General features: G+C 32.2%; 1 protein-coding gene and 1 long non-coding RNA gene across 5 annotated transcripts in view; one reads left to right on the top strand and one right to left on the bottom strand.

Annotated features, from left to right (window-relative positions):
• Positions 1 to 23,543, top strand: part of LOC106792842 — a 127,383-nt gene that overhangs the window by 56,240 nt on the left and 47,600 nt on the right. The window contains exons 1-2 of one of the 2 annotated variants that reach the window (XR_001382349.1): positions 2,670 to 4,417; positions 22,126 to 22,369. This is a non-coding gene — a long non-coding RNA (uncharacterized LOC106792842). Of the gene's footprint in view, positions 1 to 2,669; positions 4,418 to 22,125; positions 22,370 to 23,543 lie in introns of those variants that run through there. The other variant, XR_001382350.1, reaches the window with a different exon arrangement.
• Positions 1 to 23,543, bottom strand: part of LOC106792803 (small conductance calcium-activated potassium channel protein) — a 149,431-nt gene that overhangs the window by 81,057 nt on the left and 44,831 nt on the right. For 2 of the 3 annotated variants that reach the window (XM_014759333.1, XM_014759327.1), the window contains exons 2-4: positions 19,590 to 20,200; positions 13,805 to 14,075; positions 6,498 to 6,698 (exon numbers count right to left, since the gene is read on the bottom strand). In XM_014759333.1, coding sequence (XP_014614819.1) covers positions 6,498 to 6,698; positions 13,805 to 14,075; positions 19,590 to 20,101 — 984 coding nt within the window. In that variant the 5' untranslated portion in view covers positions 20,102 to 20,200. The remainder of the gene's footprint in view (positions 1 to 6,497; positions 6,699 to 13,804; positions 14,076 to 19,589; positions 20,201 to 23,543) is intronic. The other variant, XM_014759338.1, reaches the window with a different exon arrangement.

Here is a 23,543-nt window from a genome sequence, read left to right as displayed (position 1 = left end):
TGCCTTTTATCGCAGCAGCAGAGAAGGAAACGGGCGTCGTTGAACGATTCCGCGGATTTCTATCGTTCGCGCTTTCGAATGTGAAAAGTTTTTTAATTGAAGAACTTGAGGAAGTAACTTATTTCATAAAGTACATCCTTCCAAAGCGGTTTGTGGTTTTTCTCGCTTTCTCTTTTTTCCCCCTTTCTTTCTTTTCTTTCTTTCTTTCTTTCTTTTTTTTCTCTATACTTGATGAGATTTCGATGAGAGAATCTAGAAAACTCATGATTTACACTCGTAAAATTCAAGTATTTTTATCGGATCACTCGAAATGATTGTTTTTTTTTACTTATATTTTTCTTATTCTAATTTTTATTCAATGTCAATTCGATAAAAGACAAAGTATAATTTAGACAAAAATATTACACATATTTATACTTAAAAAAAAAAGAAAATAAATTGATCCTTACTTTACTTAAATATGGCACGCGTTAATCAATTCATTTCCATTAGTTTTGATAATTTTAATGTTTGAACAGGGAACGAATAGCATCAAAAAAAAAGGCAAAATAATATGTAATTAATTATTTTAGAAATAATTTAACTTTTTGAACTATGGTCTCTCTCTCGTGCGAGCAAAGATAAACCGTATAGAGAATGTTTCGATTAGGCGATGTATCGATGCTCGTTAATGTCAACCATGAGATACGATACCGAACGATCAGCAAACATACGTCTATGTTTATGATAATTATCAATCGTGTGACGAAGTAGATTCTCTTGTTCTATTCGCTTGTCGTGCATACGTCTATCTTCATCGTACGATCTACCCTGTTGCACGGCTATATGCGTCGCCTTTATATTTTCTAATCCAACGCTTTCGCGATAACATAGTGCTTGTCATGTTTCGTTCGTAAACATCATCGTAGGCTTTATATATTGTATATTCCTATCCTTGTTCTAGAATCTCGTTCACGAATTTAGCAAAAGCAGGACAGATTTAAACCAAGTTGCAAACGAGATGTGTAGATTCATTACTTATCCATTTTATGTCTTACCCTTGTAATCCCCCATTTTATATATTTTTTTTACATAATTTTTTCAATAGTTTTTTCATCAATGTATTAATTAATTATGACAGTGGACTGACAAGGAGGAGAGCATAATAAGCGACGACGGGTTGAAAAGTTTTGAGACTAACACGAGGTGGATTGAATCCATAAAAAGAGATTTACTTATTTATTTATACAAATTTATTACAATAAATTTATTAGAAGAAAATATATTTTTGGATACTGATCATCAGTCAATGTAAAATACTTTAACAGAGAGAGAAAAATAAATTTTAATCATCGGGGTGGCGAATTAACGGATAAGTACAGTTTTATTGTAATAAACCTTCATTATTTATAAATCAACTATGAATAATGAAAGATTCTGAATCATATGATTAAATATACTTTATCTTCTTCGATAATTCGCTATGTACATATATAATATATTATATATATAGAAATATCTAAATAGATGTCTTGTCACGAGCAAAGTAACAACTTTGCTTGAATTCACCGTTAAATTAATTGACAGACGTTTAGCCGAGGCAACGTCTGCCATCTACAGAATATGATTTTGATTACGTTTCTTACTTACGTAGCAACCGAGAGTGAACGTCTTTCTATGCCAAGTCGCATTGCGTTACATAATCTCCAATAAGTTTCTCTTTCGATTCAATGAATCATTTCGGTCGTGTACGTTCGTATCAGCTCGTTAGATAGGATATTAAAAACGATTCTTTTTTATACGTTGATAAAATTCTTTAAAAATGAATTTAAAGAAAGAGAAAAAAAAAATGATAAATCGAAAAGGGATAAAAAGTAAAAAAAATATAAAATATTATTGCATGTATAATATAATATATTGCAAGCTTATGATAGAAAATAAATATGCAGCAGATATAATAAAAATGATATGCACGTCGTTGATACTTTTAGAAATTGGGATCCATCTTTTATCCTGTTCACGGCTACCACGGAACAACGATTTTCAAAACGTATATTCGGACATCTTGAAAAGCTGGATGGATAGACCGATTTACTTCACGTGTCCGTACTTATGTTATCGGAAACGTTTACTTTTCTGCGGTATAGAAACCATTTCGTTTTTTGTACCACCAGTAGAATAAGCAGCTTGACCGAGACGAATGTTGAAAGACTTTCCTAGAAGGACGGAAGTAACAGACAATGATACATTTTATCCAATTTTTTTCCTATTTACTGTTTCCTATTTTTATAAAAAAAAATGAAAACAAATTATCGAACGTTTTTTTTAAAAATCGATGGATTGTAATAAAAACGAAGAGTATCGCACGTGTGATTGTCATTTTCCATTATGTCGATCAAAATGTGTTGTTTCCCGTGTATCAGGAAAAATAAAACTGTCGTTTCTTTGTAGGTTTCGAATACATATTTGATTGACAATTTTAATTCGTCTTTTTCTATGGTAAATAATATTAGTTGTTTCCTTTTTTCACGTTCTGACAATTCCTGAATATTCGTTTCATCTCGTTTGATTGATCGTATAAAGAAATCGTCATTTTGTCACGTTAATAATCGAAACAATATTCTAGGTGAAAATAATTCTTTATTTTGTCATTTATTTTACTACTAACATTTTGAAAATTAATAAGGAATTAGAGAAATAGGGATATGTGTAGATTTAAAAAATAAGAAAAGTGTGTTAATTCGACGCGTTCCCATTGTCCCCGATCGTAAGTCAGTAGTCGTTGTTCTCTTTATTCTCAATACGTTTTTGTATATTCATATAGGATAGCCCGATAAAACCTTGCCACACACAAATCTCTCGACATCGTTCTCGAGATGATAAACGTAGGATAAAAACGTACAGGGTTTACGAGGAAAAAATGAAGAAAGAAGATGGTTCGAAGCCAAAAGACGTAAGAGAGAAAGGAAAGATGGAAAGACAAAAAAGAAAAGAAAAGGGAAGGAACAAACGAACGAACGAAAGCAATAGGAGCAACAACAACAATAGCAATAGCAGTAGTATTAGTAATAGTAATAGTGGTAGTTGTAGTCTTGGTTAGATTTTTCTGTGTCACCACCCACGATGCTGCCAAATAAAGAAACGTGGAACGAGTGAGGTCACCGTCAATGTTCTATACATACATATGTTTCTTCAACCTTCCACCTTTCTCTTTTTCTTTCGTCAACGAGTCAATGCAACAATGCACATCCCCCAACTCTCAGAGTTCATCTTTAGTTCTGTCTCTTCATTGGTTAGACGTTTCCTATGTACATCAATCTCGTTCTCGCTAGGCAACATTCTTATTTCTAATCTTAACCCTTCTATACCTTGATTCACCAAGGTGAATCTTTTTACTTGTTTTGTTTTTTCCTTCCTTTGTTTTTATTTATTATTTCACTTCTATACTCCGATCCTCCTTTTCTTCATACTTCATGATACACATTCAAAAGGATAACTAAAAATATGACTAATGACGTTCCTTCTTCTTATTATTCTTTTTTATTCGTTTTGTTTTCTTTCGTAAAGTGAGTTAGAGAATAACTATCATCATAACTCGGACACTTCTAAACACAATAGTTCTGACATTCGACCGAAAATGTATCTCTATTCCTCTCGCTTTCTTTCTCTCTCTCTTACTCTTACTCTTATATCATTTCCTCTCAAAATACTTGAAATTCTCAAAGCCATTGTTCAAAGACAATAATATCATGCAATTAATCTTAGCTAGCTATCTAATCTCGTCCTAGTTCTCTCGTTGTCTTGTTTCAAACATCCTCTTCTCAACTGGCATCCTCGACACGAAGTCGTCCTTCTATCATTCGAGTTTTCACAACTACGAGACTTTGTTGTTAGAAACCTTACTACCAACGAATACGAGTTGTACACTTAAAAATTTTATTTTACGCTTATTTTTTTTTCTCTTTTATAGATATTTTTCTTCTTTTTAACGAGACAAATATTTTATATCGCACGATTCGCAATAACTTTTATGCTACCATTTGATTTGGAATAATTCAAAGTTTACAGACATCGAGTTTCTCTTCTCCCGTTATTTTTCGTTTACGTCTTTCATCGTGGAAAGTTACACTGATAGAATAGTAAAAAAAAATAAATAAAAAGAAAAAAAGAAAAAAAGAAAAAAGACAGAAGGAAAGACCAGTCCAATGGTGACGTTCGATATTTAATATCGATTTTCCGATATAGAAACGGTATTAAAGTCGAGATTTCGCACGTCCATACTCATGGACGTATTTTCTCATTCGTATACACCTATGTCAGTGTGCGTATGTGTGTCTCTAAGTGTGATGGCTACTCTCTCACGTGTTGATAGTACGTGTGATATTGGAAAATCGTGCTCTGTGACGGTAACTTCGTGCACGTGGACTCTCAACTACAGGTGCGTTCATTTTCTTTTTCCAAGTATCTATCGAAAAGTACAAGGTTAGAGGGGGTGTGTGAGGTGGTAGGGAGTGATTGAGAGTACTCTCTCTAAGGGAGATCAAACACGTGCCCTGATATACTACTTGCAAGAGGGTGGGGGGATTAAATTTGCTATCGTATATACGTTTACCTGTAGCATGAAGCATCGTCTTCTGAGCTAGAACGAAGTTACAAATAAAAACCTAAATCAACTTCTTCTTCTTCTTCTTCTTCAGCTTTTTTTTTTCATTTTATTATTGTTTTTGTTTCTTTTTTAATTACCGTTCGTTCGCGTACATTAATTTTCTTTCGCGAAAGTATTAACGGATATTATTCGTCTTGACGGGGGTGTTAATTAATTTTATGTAATTTTCGCGTTCGAATTTATAGAATGTTCTTAAAATGAATCGTCTCGTATGTTAAATGATTTATTTTGGGATTATTTCAAATACACGAATTGTATTGAACATAAATTTGAAGTCTAGTTAAAAATTTGTTTGGCTTACCTTCTGAGATAATCTGGAAATAAACGTGAAAAAAATTGAGTCCTAAGGGGAGATTATTTTTTGAACACCCTGTAAACGTACATTTTACCGTAGAACAATTTTTAATTGTCGTAACACCTAAATCATTTTTAAACTGACAAGCTAGAACAATTTGAAAAAGTGATTGTAAACGTTTAAAGATTTTGATGAAACGTGTATTATTATTTGCCATGACAAACCGTTTGATCTTTGTCCGATGGAGTTTTGCTCCAGGGACGCATAGTTTCTGCTTGATATTAGTCAATATTCACTAACTTCAGTAGAAACTTTCGTATATACTTAGCCGCGTTCATCGAACCGTATCGATCGTAAATGATGTTTCTAATAGTTTCTAACGACACTAATTACGTGTAAAAGAGGAAGAAATACAAAATACATATCTACATTCTATAAAAGAGTCTTAATATTAAATTAATTATTAAAGTTTCGTAGAAAATAATTGGAAAAATCTATGTGTTACCGGTAAAGTACGAAATTAGGCATTCTGCAGAATGCATTTGTATCGCACAGACAGATTTTTCTTGGATAAATTTATCGACGTATCGTATGCACGTATATTTGCGGGTATTATTATTATTATATATATATGTATATACAATATATACATATGTACATCGGATATCATTGGAGAATGCAGGTCAGGGTTGGTAGGACCTAACGATAATAAGATCATGTCATGGTGTGGTAGTATTAATGGTGGTGGTGGTGGTGGTGTAGATGCAGCAGTGGTGTTGGTGAGAGGCGTGTTCTATAAGCTAGTTGCGATAGCTACGTTGACGAGAGAGCGTGTCTCGGTATGCACGATTAAGTGCTGTGGGGTATATTACGACGCTAAAAACCGTGGATATTGAAAAACAGGGTGATTAGAAAAAGATAGAAACACACATAGGAGATACCTTATCGCTATTGATATTATTCATTAGCTTTATTTCATTATCTATCGAGAACATAAACTGTTCAATTTGAACAACAGGCGATAAATTACGTTCTAATAATTATTAGATATATATTGTATATATCAATTTATTGTTTCCAAGCGATTAAGATATAATCCGTGCAATGATACATTGATCCTAGGCGGTTAATATCCTACCAATTTTAATTTTACGAGGTGTCCCATAAAAGAGGGATTACACGGGATCTAATAATACAGCGCGTTCGATGAAAAATACTTTTGAAAAAGTTATTCATAATATATACTTCGAGAATTATTTTTGAACACATCTCGTATATATTAAATGTATTAAATAAAAACACCCTGCTTTCAAAATATTTCGGTCTCGAACGTTTAATACACCTCTAATTTCCGTTGAAGCAGATCGTGCATCCACATTATTCACAAAACGCATGTAATATTTAACGCCAAAAATAATATATTATATATATATATATACACAATATATACATAAAGTATATATTATACGTGTGTGTGTGTGTGTGTAATGTGTGTGTATATTAAAGCGTATAATATGTACGTGTAAATTTGGCTAATCAAAATAAAATCTTCCCCACCGTCTTGACGTAGCTGACGGTCTCTGCGGTAGCCTCGGTGAGGGCTCTGCGTAGTCGTGATCGTCGAACCTGAGACAGCGTACGTGGACAGAGTACGACGCCCTGAGTACCGGAACCAGAACCGGAAGCGGGCATCGTAGCTGTTGGCGGTGGAGGCGTTGTCGCCATCGATGCCGATGACAATTTGCACCACCAAGGAAACTGGGCGTGTTTTTAACACGTTGTTATATTGGTATAAGTAAAGAACGAGAGTGTATGTGTGTGTGTGTGTGTAAGATAGAGAGAAAGAGCGAGAGAGAAAGAGAGAAAGAGATATGCATATTTATGGTGTGAAACGTGTGAAATGGAGAAAGAGAGAGATAGAGAGAGAGAGAGAGAGAGAGAGAGAGAGAGAGAGAGAGAGAGACGAGAGTGCAAACAGGTGCAGATAGATCAGACTGACGAAGAATGGATTGACAATGGGTAAGATAGAAAAGAAAAATCTAATGTTTTAAGCAAGAGAAAGAGAGAAAATATTTTGTTTTATTTTACAATTAAGCAACGACCTATCCACGTTGGATTATTAGTTCCCGTCAGATCATTAAAGTCAAGTTACGAGGGCACGGTTATTAATATGGATAGGTGACCCGTTTGGTAAAACACAAATCCTGTGCTGTTGACTCCAGAGGGTAACTTAGGCGGTAACATGACACGACCTTTTTAGTAGTATTGAATAGCTGTGAGAAGATGTTCGTATAGAAGTGATTTTTAAACCCATAAAACAGGAAATTAAAAAAGCTCACATTTGTCTCATTTTATTTCTCTCAAATTCTCTAATGCTTATTGTTAAACATTAAATTTTCGTTTCCTTGTTGAACTCTTTGAAAATTCTCTCTGATCGTGATTTAAACGTTTCGTTATCTAAACTAATTAGATTTCTACTTTGGACGTTACTACTAAACTATAATAAATATTTTTGCTATAATTAAAATCTTGCTTATTTGTAAAAGAAAAAAAGGAAAAGAAAAGAAAAATTAAATAAGAGGAATTTTAATTAGTGAGTGATAGATAGAGAGAGAGAAAGAGAGAGAGAGAGAGAGTGTGAGAGAGAAGAAGGGGTGAGAGGGAGAGTGATCGACTGACTTCAATGAAAGAAGCGATATTTCGTCGATAGAAAAAATCAATTACTATACTTGGATGTCTTCGAATTTGATTATGCTTTTTTTGTTTCTATTTTCTTTTTGGAGATTTAGACTACTATGGATTGTTAGAAGATAAAGAAGATCTAAGCAAGTGAGAAAGGGATAGATATATAGATAGATAGATGGATAGATAAATAGATAAATAGATAGATGATTCTATAGGCGATAGGAAACTAACAAGGAAGAAGAACGTTTAAACGAATTCTAAACTCACTATTATCGCGAATTCAGCTTTTGAGAATTCGACGAAACGAGTTTAAGAAATGAGTTCTAACGTGAATGGGGGATATTCTGATACTATTAGCTTAATTATGAATCAACGAACGCGCTACGGTTCTTTTCGATCGACCGATTTTCAAAGAATCTTGGATAGCCGTTCAATTTAATTTAAAAAAAATATAAGAAAGAAAATAAAATAAAAAAGATAGCGTAAGATGGTAGACGAAGAGTCTGTCGTAAAAGTTAACGTGAAAGCATTTTGTACTTTATTTTCTTTTCTTTTCTTTTCTTTTCTTTTTTTTTTGTTTTTTCTTTTTTTCTTTTTTTATTCTCTCTTTCTCTCGATTAATCGATCGATCTTTTAGAAACCCTTTTTTACTTTCGAAGTAATGTAGGGGAAAAGTAATATAAGTTTTCTTCGCGCTTCATTCGTAAAACCTATTTATTTTCACGGAGCAGCTTTTTCGTGGAAAAATTTGGTTAATGAACTTTGTATTTATTTTTCTTTTTTTTTGCCTATTATTTGTTCTATTTGTTTTAAAGATTATACTTGTGTTAGATTACTTAACGTATAGTATACGTTGATTTAATTTTAATTCGAATAACTTGAATATTTTGTATTTTTTTTTTTTGTAAATCGAAGTCATCATTCTCCTCATATTTTGCTTTTTTATTACCGTAAATTTATTAATGCAATGCAAATGAGAACAAAATTATATATCCGGAAAGGATATATTAAGTGTGAACGCTAGGTAGAGAATTAATTTTCGAAATTTTGATTTGAAAAATGTTATCACGTTTAGGTCGTCCAATTGAAAAAGATGAGAACAAAATAAAGACACTCGGTAATTGCTAATGGTCGGATAACAAAGCGAAAAACAACTGAACAATTAAATTAATCAAATCCAACAATTTGACGATCATTTAAAACGTCTTCTTACAATTAGATTGTAAATACAAAAAGCAAAAACTAAAAAAATTCTATTCATTCTGTTTAATATGTGTTAAAGAAAATTGGAGTAAATCGAAAAGTTATTTCACCTTCCGATAGGTGCAAAGTTGTCGTTATAATTAAATGATGATGAAAATAGAGAACTAGAAAAAGTGATAGAGATGGATAGAGATAAATAGAGAGAAAGAGATTTGCGAACGCGGAGCGACGTTCCATAGGACGTTAATAGCCACTAAATTCGAGAGTGATTCGGCAAAGAATAGAAAAAGTAATTTCGAGCTTTTCTTCTATTCTCGAGAACGATAGCCGAGCGAAATCGTGCTGTGGAAAAGCTCCTTGGCTTATTCTGGAACAGAACCCCACCGTTGGATCTCGACGAAAGCTCTTTACGATTCGCATACGATCAAATCCAAGATAGAAAAGGAAAATAGATAGAAGCAAAAATAGAAAAGAAACAAGGAGAGAAGAATAACTTACATTAGCGTTAACTTTAATTTACATTTTTTCTTTTTACATAATTACTTATTAAAAGAAAGAACAACTATATGCACAAGTTTTATTCTAATGAATGTACTTCAGATAAGTTTTATTTTTATTTATCGTATATATATATATAAACTTCGAGATAAACTATAGTATATGTTAGTATCGAATAAAAAATGATGGTAGAATCTTGTGAGAGATTCTAAAAGAAAGAAGAAAAGGTAGAGATCCAGGTGAAATACCTTTTATATATTCAACGTGTCGGAATAACGTATCTTTTTCGTTCCATATCGAAATGTGTTTATTTCGTTGGATAGCAACGAAACATCTCTACTGTTCACTAGTCCGAGTAAAAATGTTATGTAACGAAAATAGTGGAAATCGATATATTTTATACATATATATAATATATATAAATATAGATATATAACTATATGTATACAATTTTTAGTTGACAAAGAGCTTAAAACGCGTGATAAATTGCACCGATGAAGATACGCGAAATGCATTCGCATTCGCATTAGATATCATCGAGTGAGATATGAGTACTAACAGTCCACGATGATTCATCCCAATCCTATTCAAAATGATCCTTATATTTTATGAATAGATGATTTTTCAAGTATAACATTTTCAACACCTTCTTCATCATTCAATGAAATTATTTGAATGGTTAATGGAGGAGGGTAGAGGAGAGAAGTTAATTATTATTAAATATAGATTCATCTTCATCATATTGCAATCATAAAAATCGAAATGTGAACTCATATTTTATGGATAGATGATTTTTTAAGCATAAAATTTTCAATGTCTTCTTTATCATTAAATAAAATTATTCGAGTGGCTAATAAAGTTAATTAATAATAATTATAGTCGTTGGAGTGAGAAATGAGTGAAAAAGAAACACAAAAATATAAAATGTAGAAAATGAAAGATATTCAAGTAGATTCAACAATAAGCAGACGAGAAAATTAGTTATTATCATACTCGAAGAGAGAAAAAAGAAAAAAAAGAAAAGAAATAAGTGGAAAGAGAAAAGAAAAGGTAAGAAATGAAAATATAAGAAAAAAAAGAAATGAGAGAAGTCTTGGAGAAAGTGCACGGTCTTGCATAATCCAACGATTATCTCGTTCTGGGATTACGCAGCACCGACGGAGTCGTGATAATTGATTGGAATTACTATGAAGAGTGGTAGTAGTAATAGTAGTAGTAGTAGCAGTGTCAGTAATAGTTAGTGCCGGTAGGTAGCCAGCCAGACAGCCAACCAGCCAGTCAGTACTTTTTTCTCAGAAAGTATTCTGAAACATTTCCCAGCAATTTTCTTTTCCGTTCATTAAGCTCTCCTAACTCTCGGAGATTATTTCGCTCTGTCCTTAATTATTTTTCTCTTTTCGTAATTTTTCATTTTCTTTCCCGTTCTTTTTCTTTTCTTTATTTTTTTTTTTTTTTCATTTTATCGAATATCGAAAGTATTTCTTTTTTTGTCTTTTTTCGACGAGGAAGTAATCATTTTTGGAAAATTTATTCGTATTAATTCAGGTAACATCGCAGAAATGGTTAAAAGTAAAATATTTAAAATTCAACGAACAATTAACGATTACGCTCGAAACGTATATTATATGATAATTAACAATAACTTATTACTCCCTTTTTCGAATATAATACTATATTGTATAATGAAATTATTTAGTTTATCTATCTTTAATTGAAATAACGAATGAAGAATTAATATTGCATTTTTGTTTGTCTGTTCACAAATGTATTATTATGAACATCATTGAAAGGTAAAGGTAATAATTCGAATAACGTATTTCGATTTGCTTGAATAAATAATGGGAAATAATTAACAATTATTATGTACAACGTATAACCACTTTTTTAACGAGTCCTTTAATTTAAATCGATTTCTAATAATTAATTCTTTTCGGTTGTTATTTTCAATCTCTCGTAAGTATTAAATCAAATAATAAAATTTTATCGATCGAATATATAACATCGCAACAACACCCTGACTGCACTACTAATATAAAAATATATATCTTTTTAATCTAATCTTCGCGCACAAATTAAATCGTTCGCTGCTAATTAAAACAAAAAAAAATCTATAAAAAAGAGAAGAAAAAAGCGTATTGGCAAAAAATGAGATCGCACGAAAAGAATTTTATTTCGTATCGTAGAGAGGTAACGTGCGATATATAATATATTGTATAATAAAACGGGACCCATTGTGGTTCAAATGAAATTAATTTCTAGCATTTTTTAGGGCTTCTACTTTTTATTTTTATTCTTTTCTTTTTTTCACCGTCGAATTTTTGGAAATCACGGTGGCGCGTTGCTTTTTACGAAAATAAAAATTAAAAATAAAACAATAAATAAAACAATAAATAAAACAAAATAAAATTAAATAAAATAAACATTAAAAAAATAAAGTAAGTGGAAAATTGTTGAAAACCCAGCGAGCGAGTGACAGAGAAGGTGGGTTAAGTGGTGGTGGGGGGGAGAAAGGAGGGAAGGGGTACGGGAAATGGGGTGGACCGAGGGGCAGAGACAGCCCGATACGTTTTAGCACGAATCTCTATTCTATGCATGACATACTCGAGGATAAGGGTTGAAGAGGGGTATGGTGGAAGAGGAGGAGGAGGAAGAGGAGAAGGATGAGGAGGATGCGGAGAGTGAAGCTTGATTATAGTTCGTTGGCAGTCAGCCAAACGACAGGATGCTCTTTTCCTCCCCCTCTCTGTCTCTTTCCTTTTTCCTCCTTCTCCTATTTTTCGTTCCACTCTTATTCCAGTTACGATACCGCCGAGGTGGCCTCAACACGTCGAGAAAAGATAATTAAACTAACAATATAGCAAGAATCTCTTCATCCCTTCTTTTTTCCAGTTTATTATTCCTCCTATTGTTTCTTTTGAATTTCTTTTCTATTCTATTCTATTCTATTCTATTATTCTACTCGTTTAATTTGAGTTTTCGATATTTGACAATGACTGTGAAAGAAAAAAAAAAATTGACAATATTAAATAATTAAATTAAGTATATATTTTTGCACAAAGTAGATATATTTTTGTTAACAATTGTCCTAATTGTCATTTCCTTGTTCTCTTTTTCTTTTTAAGTTCGTTAAGGGTGATCGATGTTTTACAGAAAAGAGAGTAGAAATTAGAACGTACCTACGTGAACGCAATTATCGTAAGCTTATGATCGGTGTACGTGCATTCGTACGTTTCTACTACTTGTACGATTATTCGTGTTACTATTTCACTCTCGTCTAAAAGTGTTTCCTTTCTTTTCTACGTTGAGCTAATACGAGAAGGAAGAAGAAATTTCGTCTGAAATATCTATGTTTGGACTTCGATAAAAACACACACATGGTGCCATCTACTTAGCGAGATTAACTTATACAACGCTTACGTCGAGTGAAATTTAATTTATGAATTAATTTTGTTAATTATTTAAAATGGGAAAAAAAGTTTGACAAAAAAATATTTAATTATAGTCGCTCCGCGTATCTCGAATTTCTAACGATTCGAAAACGTCTCGGTCGGTACGATCACTTCCTATTTTTTCGTTTTTACTTTTTCCTTCCTAACTCTACTACCCTTTGGTAGATGGCGCGTTATAAAAAAAACTAACGGGATAAGGGAACGATTTCGTAGCTAAGGGTAGTTTTAATACCACGTTGGATATAGAAGAAGAATATTTCCTTAGTCGGTAAACGTACGAAACCGATGTAGAGTCCTTCCTCTTTTGATTTATTTCACCCCCTTTATATTCCCTTCTTAAATAGTTATGTAAAATATTTGTTTTTTCATTCCTAAATTTATAGGCATTTAGGTAATCGTGATGAAATGTATTAGATGTTAGTTAAGAAGACAAGAGAGACAATAAACACGAAATATTTGAACACACACATAGAGAAAAGGGGGTTGAAATTGTAGGAATTCGTTATGTCGATTACAGATAAGGATAATGAACACAGATGGGAGACATAAAAGAGAGGAAAAAGAGAGTTCTAACTCTCGATGCTCGTTTCTTGGATCAAGATCGATTTTCCAAACGAATATATCGAGCAATACATTGAGAAAAAAGTAACAACAACACATCGACAATGACCATTACGAAGAGAATAAGACAACGACGACATCAAGAGTAATAATAATGATTAATATTTTACACAAGAAGATTACAATTATGATGATAATGATAATGTTGATAATGATGATGATGTTGATGATGATGATGATGATTACGATGATGATTATGTGGGGTAAGATAAATGATGAATCCTTATATTGTGTCGTTAGAAAATAAAATAAATACGATAACGCGTTTTCGTAATTGATCGAAATGTTGGTGATGATGGTGATCGGTGGTTATCGATGGTGGATTAGTGACGGTGGTGAGAATAGTGGTTGGTGATATAAAATATAAAGTGGCAATTGGCAAAATGCAGAATAATTATTGGCGCTTACCTGCCGGAATTGTCGTATTCCGCCATTGATTCTCAAAGAATCCGCAGCTATGCCGGCTATTCCATCCCCGGGCTCGCGTAGTTGCCGTAGAGAGGCAGCACTTGGTGCGATTCCAGCGTGCAAGTTGCAACAACATCCGGAACAACAGCAGGCCGACGCCTCGGGTTGAGAACTTTGCCGTATTATCCGTGCACTCGGTGATGTTGTCACCAAAACTGGTGGCGGTGGTGCTTGACAAGGACAGCAATGATGTCCGCTCTTCACACTTTCCCTGTTTCGTAACATATCGAAGAAAAATTCTAATATAAAAATACAAATAATCCGTTAATCTTATTTTTAGAAATGAGATAAAACTCGCATATTTCTAATCGTAATTTAACCGTAATGATAGCTCATCTTTAAGGAATCAAATATCTCATCGTCGTCAACTGAATGGCACTTGTTTGTTAATTACCATCGTTCCATCATTGGCTCTGATTACATTGTTTAACTCGATCGATAGGGAACCTCTTCTTTGGACTAGCGATATTATTTACAATAATAATGGACCGACGAGGTCTTTAAGTAAGTAAGATGAAGAAGACGAAGAGAGAAGACTATAATTACTCTAACTTCGTTACTATTATTAGTTCATCAATTTCTTCGATAATCCAATGGAAAAAGATTCGGTTCGATGTATGAAAGCCCTCTGATCAAAAGAATTCTCTGTGTGTGCAGGTGATATTATAGATAGTTAATTAAAGACTTCATTCAGATATCATTTTTTTCTTTTTGTTTTTTAATCTATAATGATAATCGTGAAAGTAACGTTAAAGAAATGGTTTCAGAACTTTTATATACTTCCAACGATTAATGGTATGTATGGTTCTTGTGGAAGACCATTCTAATCGATATTTGCTTTGGAGCTAATTGGTCCTTTCGTTAATTGCCAGCGGATAATCCACCCCATATCTCGTTATCTCTATTTCTCTCATTTTTTTGATCTCTTTTACAATACGTTTTTATTAAAAAAATTTTTTCCAATTCCATTGTGTTCCCGACACCTTTTATCATATCGTTTTTATATTTTAATTTTAATATCGTATAGAATATTTTTGTCGATTTTGACGAAATGTATTCGTTAACGTCTCTCTTGTTCTCTCCAAATTGCATTTTATGATTGTAGTCTTTGTCTTGTTCGTTTTTTTATTTCTTTTTTTTTTCTTTTTGTCTATATATCAAGTTTAATATTTCAACGCAAAATCACGAGTTACCGTTCGTCGTAGATTACAAAGCCATTTAAATAAATGTAGGAGTTGAAAAGTTTAAAAGAATATCTAAGAATGCAAATATCTCTTTCTCTCTCTTCCTATTAATAATAATAATATTTTCCCGTTCGTTTTCTTTTTAATTTTATTTTTAGTAAGCTGTGATCAATGTTATCGCAACGTTATGAACCATTATTATTTTAAGGTTTAAATGTCACGAACTTTATGCGAATAAAAAGGTCTAATGCGTCTTGTTCGTTATCTTCAAATCTTGGTCGCTTATCCAATGATACACATTTCAATAAAACAGATTGCAACCATTGTAATTATAGATAATAAATAATAACACATCCTGCGAATTAAAACATTCGTGTAAATTATGTGCAGGTAATTGTGACGGTAGATTAATCGTAAGTAACAAAACAAAAAAATTGTTAAAATGAATTTTATGATTTATTTGATATGAAAATTATGTATATTACAAAATAAATCATCTAAATTAATTTATATAATTTTCCGAGACTTAGGCCATTATCATAATTATCGGCACGTATTACACATATTATACTTGCTAGTATATTTATGAAATTCTACATATTATTTAACGGAACGAAACGTATTAAGAATATTATATTATCTTTGTTGAAATTTGACAGAGCTCGTTCGTGAAAATACCGAGCCGAGAAATTCTCAATTTCGATGCTATTCAGTATACTACTAGCATTATCTACTTTGTACTTCACACCTTATGAATAATTCACCGGACCGATTGTATATTAAATCAACGAAAAAGAAAGAACGATTGCCCTGAACCTGATCTTTCCTTTTCCGTCCGTTTATTCGATAGACTTTTCTTGCGTTATGATATTTCAAGTATGGAAATTGAAATCTTTCATGATTCTATTTTTCATTTATTTCTTCGACCTTAATCTCGACCGAACACAATTGTTTTCTATCTTTCTATATCGTTCAATTTTTATATCGAAAGAAGGATAAAGATAGAAAAAAGAGTTCAAAAGAAATAACGTTTCTTTATTTTTCTTTTCTTTTTTTTTTTTTTTTTCTTATTTTAAATTCTAATAGAAATGAAATTAAAGCTCGATGACATTCTACGATTAAGTTGCTCTTTTTCTCGCTTATCACGGTATTATCGTTAAATATTATCGCGTTGCGAAGAAAGTTGAAAATTCTTGTCGTTCTCGAAAGTTTTCCTTTTTACCGCAGCTTATAAACTTTTATTCGTCCTTTTTCTTATTTTCTCTCTTTTTCTTCTTCTTCTTTCTCCTTTTTTTTTCTTTCTTTTTTCTTATATTTCTTTTTTGTTTTTAACCACCCACCTTCCTCTCACTCTCTCTTCTTTACCCCTCCCATGAAATTCTTATATTCGCTTGAAGAAAAAGTTAAAGGAACGTGGCTAGAATTCCCGTTAAGTTCGTTTTTCTCTTCTTATCTCTCTCTCTTTCGTATTAAATTAGATACGTCTAGATTAATGTGAAAGTAAAATATTTCTCGTATTATTTTTACTCGAACATATTTTTGAAATCAAACTAAAAAATTAATATTTATTAAAATTAAAATGTTTAACCCTAAACGTATCGATGCTTCCTTCATGTATAATTATTTTTACCACACGAATCAAATGACATATATTTTACCGATGTACAATACATACATATAACACAAAAATATACTATTTATGCACTCGACTGACAAAATAACGCTATTGTAACCAGAAAGTTAAAAAAAAAAAGCTCATTTAACCCCTCGTGGTAGGTTTAATATTAATACAAAATAATCATTTCATTCGTAATTGAATAACACACGATTTTTACATATATATGAGCAAGTAGATAGAAATTCATAGAATCTTATTTATTTAATTTCGTTACATTTGTCTCACACAGAGACATTTATTATCGTGAAAATGTAAAATGACCGAAAGGTAAGATCGTCATTGTCTGAGTTTTGTGTCTCGTAATCTAGCTTGAAGCTCGTCAAGCTGTTCGAGAGCATAGGTTCTAAACATAGAACAGGAATGACAGAAAGGGAGAGTGTGAGAGAGAGAAGCTCGAAAGTTCAAGTCAATCTTCCGTACCAAACGACATCGTAGAAACGTCGGAACGTTGAAGACACGAAATCCTGGCGTTATGTTCCCCCCTTATATTCTCTTGGGAAACGTCACCACGAAATGGACCTACCATGTACATAAGTATTACATGCTATCCCTATGCGAGACGACCTTTGACCTCTTTAACCATCAACGAACGAGACAATATCGTTGCGATCGAAAGGGAGGAAATTCATTCGGGACCATTTTCCTTTTAGGATCATCATTCGAGTCGATGAGTCGAACTATCATCCATACAAATCTATAAGACTTATTCCCATGCAATTTGTCATGTTTGATTTCGTTCAAGCGAATCCTCTCGATCAAATTATTCCTCCGAATACTTTACTCCTTTATTTTTTCTTTTTTTTTTCTTTTTTTCCCCCCTCTTTATCTTATTTCAAGATCTCTTCGTATTTATTTTCTAGCCATCCGAGGATGATCAACCGAAACGCGCACGGTGAATTTTATTTCCATTTGGACGATTGCTAGAATTTTCATTCTTTTTCTCTTTGTATCTATTTTGTTTCTCTTTCTTTTTATTCCTTCTTTGACTTTATATACCTTTACGATTTGAACGTATTTGAAGATTTGCGACATTTTTTGGTTTTTTATTTTTAATTGCTCGTTTCTAATAAATGAATCATTTTAAAATTACTTTGTGGGGAAACAGCAAACAGTTTTTATCTCGCGTAGTACAATCAGAAAATATTTGTTATTTAAAATCCCGAAGCAAAGTACAGGGTGAGTTAAAAGTTTTTTTCTCGGTCAAAAGTTTATTCGTTATATTCAAAATTAATTAACCTTTTTCGTGATTCGTCTGGCTAATCACTTTATTTCTTATTTTTTTTTTTCTTTTACTAAATTTAATGTTTCTATTCAATGTAATGATATTTATTGGCGAATTAATTTCAAACGTTACGGTAACAAGAAAGAAAAAGAAGAAGAAGAATACAAACGATAAATGATAATTTTCCTATCATATTCCTTCATCAAAATGTCTTCTACGTCGTACTTCGTATTTAAAATCGAAATAATTTACTCGACTTGTCTAACAATTTTCTAACTACGACAGGTCGAAGTTTTAAGAGAGGAGAAATATAATTGGAACACTGAAGTATTTTTAAAAGTTATTGAAATTTTTCTTCGCTACGATAAATTCAATTTTCAAGATTGCATTTAACCGATAACGAGAACGCGATCGATACATTTTTTTCAATGGGAATATTTACTTTTCTTTTTCTTTTTATTTTATTTTGTTATTAATTAATTAATAACAAATAATAATATCATACGAAATATCAAAATATTCCTAGAGTTCAATTATCGATTGATATCGAATATTATATTGTCAAGTCCCTCGACAATTAATTCTAACCCTATTATAATAGAACTATGAATATAGGAATATATATTATAGATACGTAAATGCAGTAATTTATACGTTTCGATGAGCTATGCTCTCGGGTAATTAACTATATTCTTGTAATCAAGATAATCAAGAAAATGAGAGACGTGACTTTGACTATATATACATAGAAATTTACTAGGAACAAAGAGAAAGAGCGAATTGGAGAAACCGTCGAGACGTGAAGCAACGTTTAGTACTAATTTAACGTTTTCCACTTGAAATATCCAAAGCATCGATTTACAGAGTAACTGTCTATAATCGAGTTTAAATCGAAATACTTCGATTGTAATGTACAAAATAGTTCTGTTTAATAATTACGTCAAATATCTCTCTCTATCTCCATTAATTTCTTTTTATATTTTTGTATTTTTGTATTTTTTCTTTCATTCATGTTAATTTTTATTAGTGGAAGGAAAGAGAAACTATACCATTAAAAAGCTTGCACGTGACGTAAATTCTTGAGTAGATCGATTCCTTTCTATAGGTTTTGTACTTTACTTTAGATCGTAGACAGCGAACGTGTCTATCTTCGTCGAAAATAGAGAACTTCCTCCAACGAATTTATTTACCCTTCTGCTCCACTTTACGCCTTTCACCCTAGATAACACTGTACTAAATGCAAATCTAAGAAATAGTCTATATAATACATATGTAGTGTCTATAAGTAGTTGATTTTTTTCTTTAAACCTATCACTCACTATAATGTATTATAATATATATAATATAAAAAAGTAGTTAACGATAAGTGCATCTTTACGATGATGTTACTTTGATCGATAACTAATATCGAATAAAATTATATTTCTTCGTCATTTGTTATTGGAAAATAAATTTTCCAATAAAAACATTTTGATCGCTGGCCCATATTGAACTCTCATATTATAAAATATAATATTATTAATTATTAAATATAACACAACAAATGATTTATATAATAACGCGAACATTTATCTCTTATAATATTGATCTATCATAGTAAATAAAATAAATATCGAAATAAAAACGAATCTATAAACTCACCTCGAAACACTGCGAGCCAGGTGAAGGGCCGAGGAAGGAGCAAGAGAATCCCTTCGATCGCATCTGCAACGACTATACTGATGAGACACTTGTCTTGATCGATAGATGGTAGGTGGTACGATTTGTTGTAATTGTTGCTGTTGTTGTAGCTGTTGTTGTTGTTGCTGTTGCTGCTGTTGCTGCTGTTGCTGTTGCTGCTGTTGTTGCTGTTGCTGAAATTCACCGTCTAATCGACAATGCAATTCGATATCGGGTACCGATCTTGTAGCCGGATCTTCGGTGGTGCCGCTCTCCTCGGAGCCGCCAAGTCCAGACACTGACAGTTGCGGCGAGGCAACCAAAAAAGTTGCCCTATTCTGTCGCGTTAGCACCGGCTTGCCCTGAGACGCCGCGGCAACCACCACCGGCGGAGGTGGTGCCCTACTCAGAAGGGCGGTTGTTTCTTCGTTACTACCACCATAATCGTTCCCATTGCCGCCCTCCTGAGATCCGACGTTACCGTTTGTGTTCATTTCTCTCCTCTATCTCTCTCTCTCTCTCTCTCTCTCTTTCTCTTTCTCACCTCCCTTCTCTTTCACGGTAAATACCGATCACGCCTTTTTCTCCATTTCCTGTAACAAACCAAAATTCATATTTTTGTAATCTATGTCAGGTCTCGGGAAGAGCTTTCGGAAATTGATTAACCCATTTTAAGTATTACTAATATAATTATAATGGTATACTAATTAATTTCACCACAATATATTTATCAATAACAAATTCTACGTTAGATTTAAACTAAACAAATCATCATATGATTCGTTCAGATCACACTAATATTCTATTTTAAAAGTTTGAATAGTTAAATCAATCTCAATATGTCTAATGTGGTTATACCACGAACGCTTGTTTGAAAGCTGCTAACAATCCCTTGGAAGGTTGCAATAGCAATTACAATTCATTATGTCGTTAACGTTTACGATGCAATACGGCGAATACTATTAATCGATGTTAGGTTTGATTTTAACGATGTCTGGTTACAACCCCTTACGATTAAATGAGAAAGGGCTGGGCTGAGAGGGAACGGTTGGTGATTTCAAAAAGTACTATAAACAAAATTTGTTTTCTCTTCATTTAATATTCCTCTAATAAATTATCCTAATGAACTACTATAGAAGTTTGTCAGACACGCGCATGCTTCGCGTTCTTTATTTTTTTTTGACATGAATAATATCTCTATTTAATGCTTGAATTTTTTAATTTGTTAAGTAATAAAACGAACTTTAAAAATTCGCATTCTTTTAAACGAACGAGGAAATCGTTAGTCGGAAATAATATTGTTTACATCATAGAAGCCGTTTTTTTAATTTTCGTTGGGTTCCTATTCGACTTGACCTCTTTCAAAGACGAGTTTTAATATATATGTATAAACATACCTATTGAAACGTTAGTCTAGTAGAAGTCGTTGTCGAAGAAGGTTATACGTAAACACCTTGTTAAGACGTACATTTTATATCTCAGGTAATTTGAATTTAATTATAAATGTAATAAAGTTAATTAATAACTATATATAGATCATCTGGTATTATAAATTATATCTTTTGTAAGACTATACATCATATATTAATCATATATCACATTTTTTTAATATAAAATCAATCTTTTTAAACCACAATGAATTTATTTTATGTTTTCAAAGTGTATTATAAAATTTATCAAATTTTCTACAATTTAATTTACTTTCGTTTTCTAGGTATTCGTGTATTAAACTCGTTCATTATTTATTCTTTAGCTTAAAACTAACTAACATAAGTTGAGAAAATATAGTTTAAAAAAGGAATTGAAGAGAGAGAAAAAAGAAAATTATGAAGTTTAAACGAAGAAAGAGTCTTTTTATTGGCGTGGTAAAGACTCGTTTTATCATATACCGATCGTTGCTCTTCGAATCAGCTGCTTTCCGTAGATTTCCGTGAACGAAATTTCTGTGACCTCTTTCAGGCTACGAACGAATGGTTGAAATTCATGCGCTTCGAGTGGAACACGTTCAAAGAGAGAGAGAGAATTAAACGCGAATATCGGTTTCTCTCTTAACTGTCGAAAGCATGAGAGAGTTCATGCGTATCGATCACTCTTTTTGTAAATCTACTGATTGTGAGAGTTTTGCGAATCCGTTAGAGAATTTCTAACTAGTTTTCTTTTATTTTTTCTTCTTTATTTCTACATTTTTCTTTCTATTCGATTTGATTTGATTTATTTACCTAACAGATTTCAAGTTTAACACGTTGAATATTACTTTTTCTATTTTTGCATATACTTCCATTCGCGTAATAATAATAATAATAATAATAATAATAAAAAAGAAAAGAAAAGGTAAGAAAAATGAAAAAGATAAGATAAGATAAATTGTTTAAAATCTTTCATCGAAACTTTTCACAACGTTTTTCACTAATACTTTTATGCATTGTCGTATCTTGTCACGTAAACGTAGCGACTCACGTACAATGAGATCGTAAGTAAAGCTTTTCTAACATCTAACACGTTCGTGTTTACGTTTCAGAGAGAAAGCTGTTGACTCTAAGGACTAACACAGTGGGACATAAAGGAGAAGCACAGTGTGTATTCAGTAAAAGTTTTCTTCAAGATAACAAGATCCTTGCTTATCGATATGCATCGCATGCATCTTCTGATCCTTTCACGGGTTATTAAATCATAAAAGAAAGTTGGAATATTCGATGGTACTCATCTCTGTCGTGGTCGATGGGACAAGATGGGACAAGATGAGACAATTTAGATATTTTCAGGTAAATCGTTGACATGCTTGACATATCATTATTATTATTATTATTATTATCATCATCATGATTATTTTTTATTTGATTTAATCGTTATCACTTATCAGAACGAATAATGATACGTGTCAGAGATAATCAATACGAAAATTTGAATTCGTGTAATATCAGTGATGCTCTTCCTCATATCGTCTAGAAATTCATGATCGAAGAAGAGTCGAGAGGAGAGGTGTATCCATGTGTGTGTATGTGTGTGTGTGTGTATAGCTAGAACGGAAATCCTGTTCAATAGCCCGTCGATATTCGTCAGTAATATTTGACGGTCCAACGTAGAACCTCGATTAAGTTATTACGCTTGGTATCGGAGCTCGTTTAGGAAGAGATTTCCGTGGTAGCTCTTTTGATATTATCTTTAAGTAGCTTACTCAACTTTCTTCGTGGAAACCTTTCTAAATCTTATATAGAAATTTAACAACTTCAAAAAGCAAATTTACTTATTTCTATGTAAAGTTTTAACAGTATTATTATTATTATTATTATTATTATAATCTTCTGCTTTATTTTTTCTTTTTAAATATAACTGTTTGATTTTTTTGTCGAATTATTTTATTAATTAAATAAAGTGCTTAAAGAGTAGGAAATATATTCGAAAGTTATAAGCAAAAATAAAGGAATGAAAAAAATGTTATTACGTAAGAGTGATTCAATACAATGATTCATACTTTATGAAGGTAATACCTATGGATAAAAAATTCCATTTAGTATAGATTAATTGAGTAGATACGATGAAAAGAGGAGCGTATAATATGTTCGTTTACGAGCCAGTTATCACTATTCGAAAAATGCGAATTTCTATCTTTTTATTATCTTTTTAAATTAACCTTCTTTTTGTTCTCTCTCTCTCTCTATCTTTTTCGATACTGTATGGTTCCTTTCTTTTCCTTCGAAGTGGAAAAATTACTTTATGTCATAAGCGCAGTACTAAATCTGCTCTTCTTTCTCTTTTACTTCGTCGCAAATTTTCCAACCCTCCTCCTCCTCCTTCTCATCCTGTTCCTCTTCCTCATTTTCATCTTCCTTCTGTTCTAACTGAACTTTCGTATGCCTCGGTAAGGGTAACCCAACGGAATTGCTGGTGTAGCAAACTGCTTGCTAGACAAGAAAGAAAGAGAGAGAGAGAGAGAGA

Source organism: Polistes canadensis, unplaced genomic scaffold (assembly GCF_001313835.1).
Source record: "Polistes canadensis isolate GaletaPanama2010 unplaced genomic scaffold, ASM131383v1 scaffold_10, whole genome shotgun sequence".
In the NCBI taxonomy this organism is placed as follows: Eukaryota; Metazoa; Arthropoda; class Insecta; order Hymenoptera; family Vespidae; genus Polistes; species Polistes canadensis.
The sequence above is the reverse complement of the archived record's forward strand: the minus strand, read 5'-3'. Positions and strand labels throughout refer to the sequence as shown.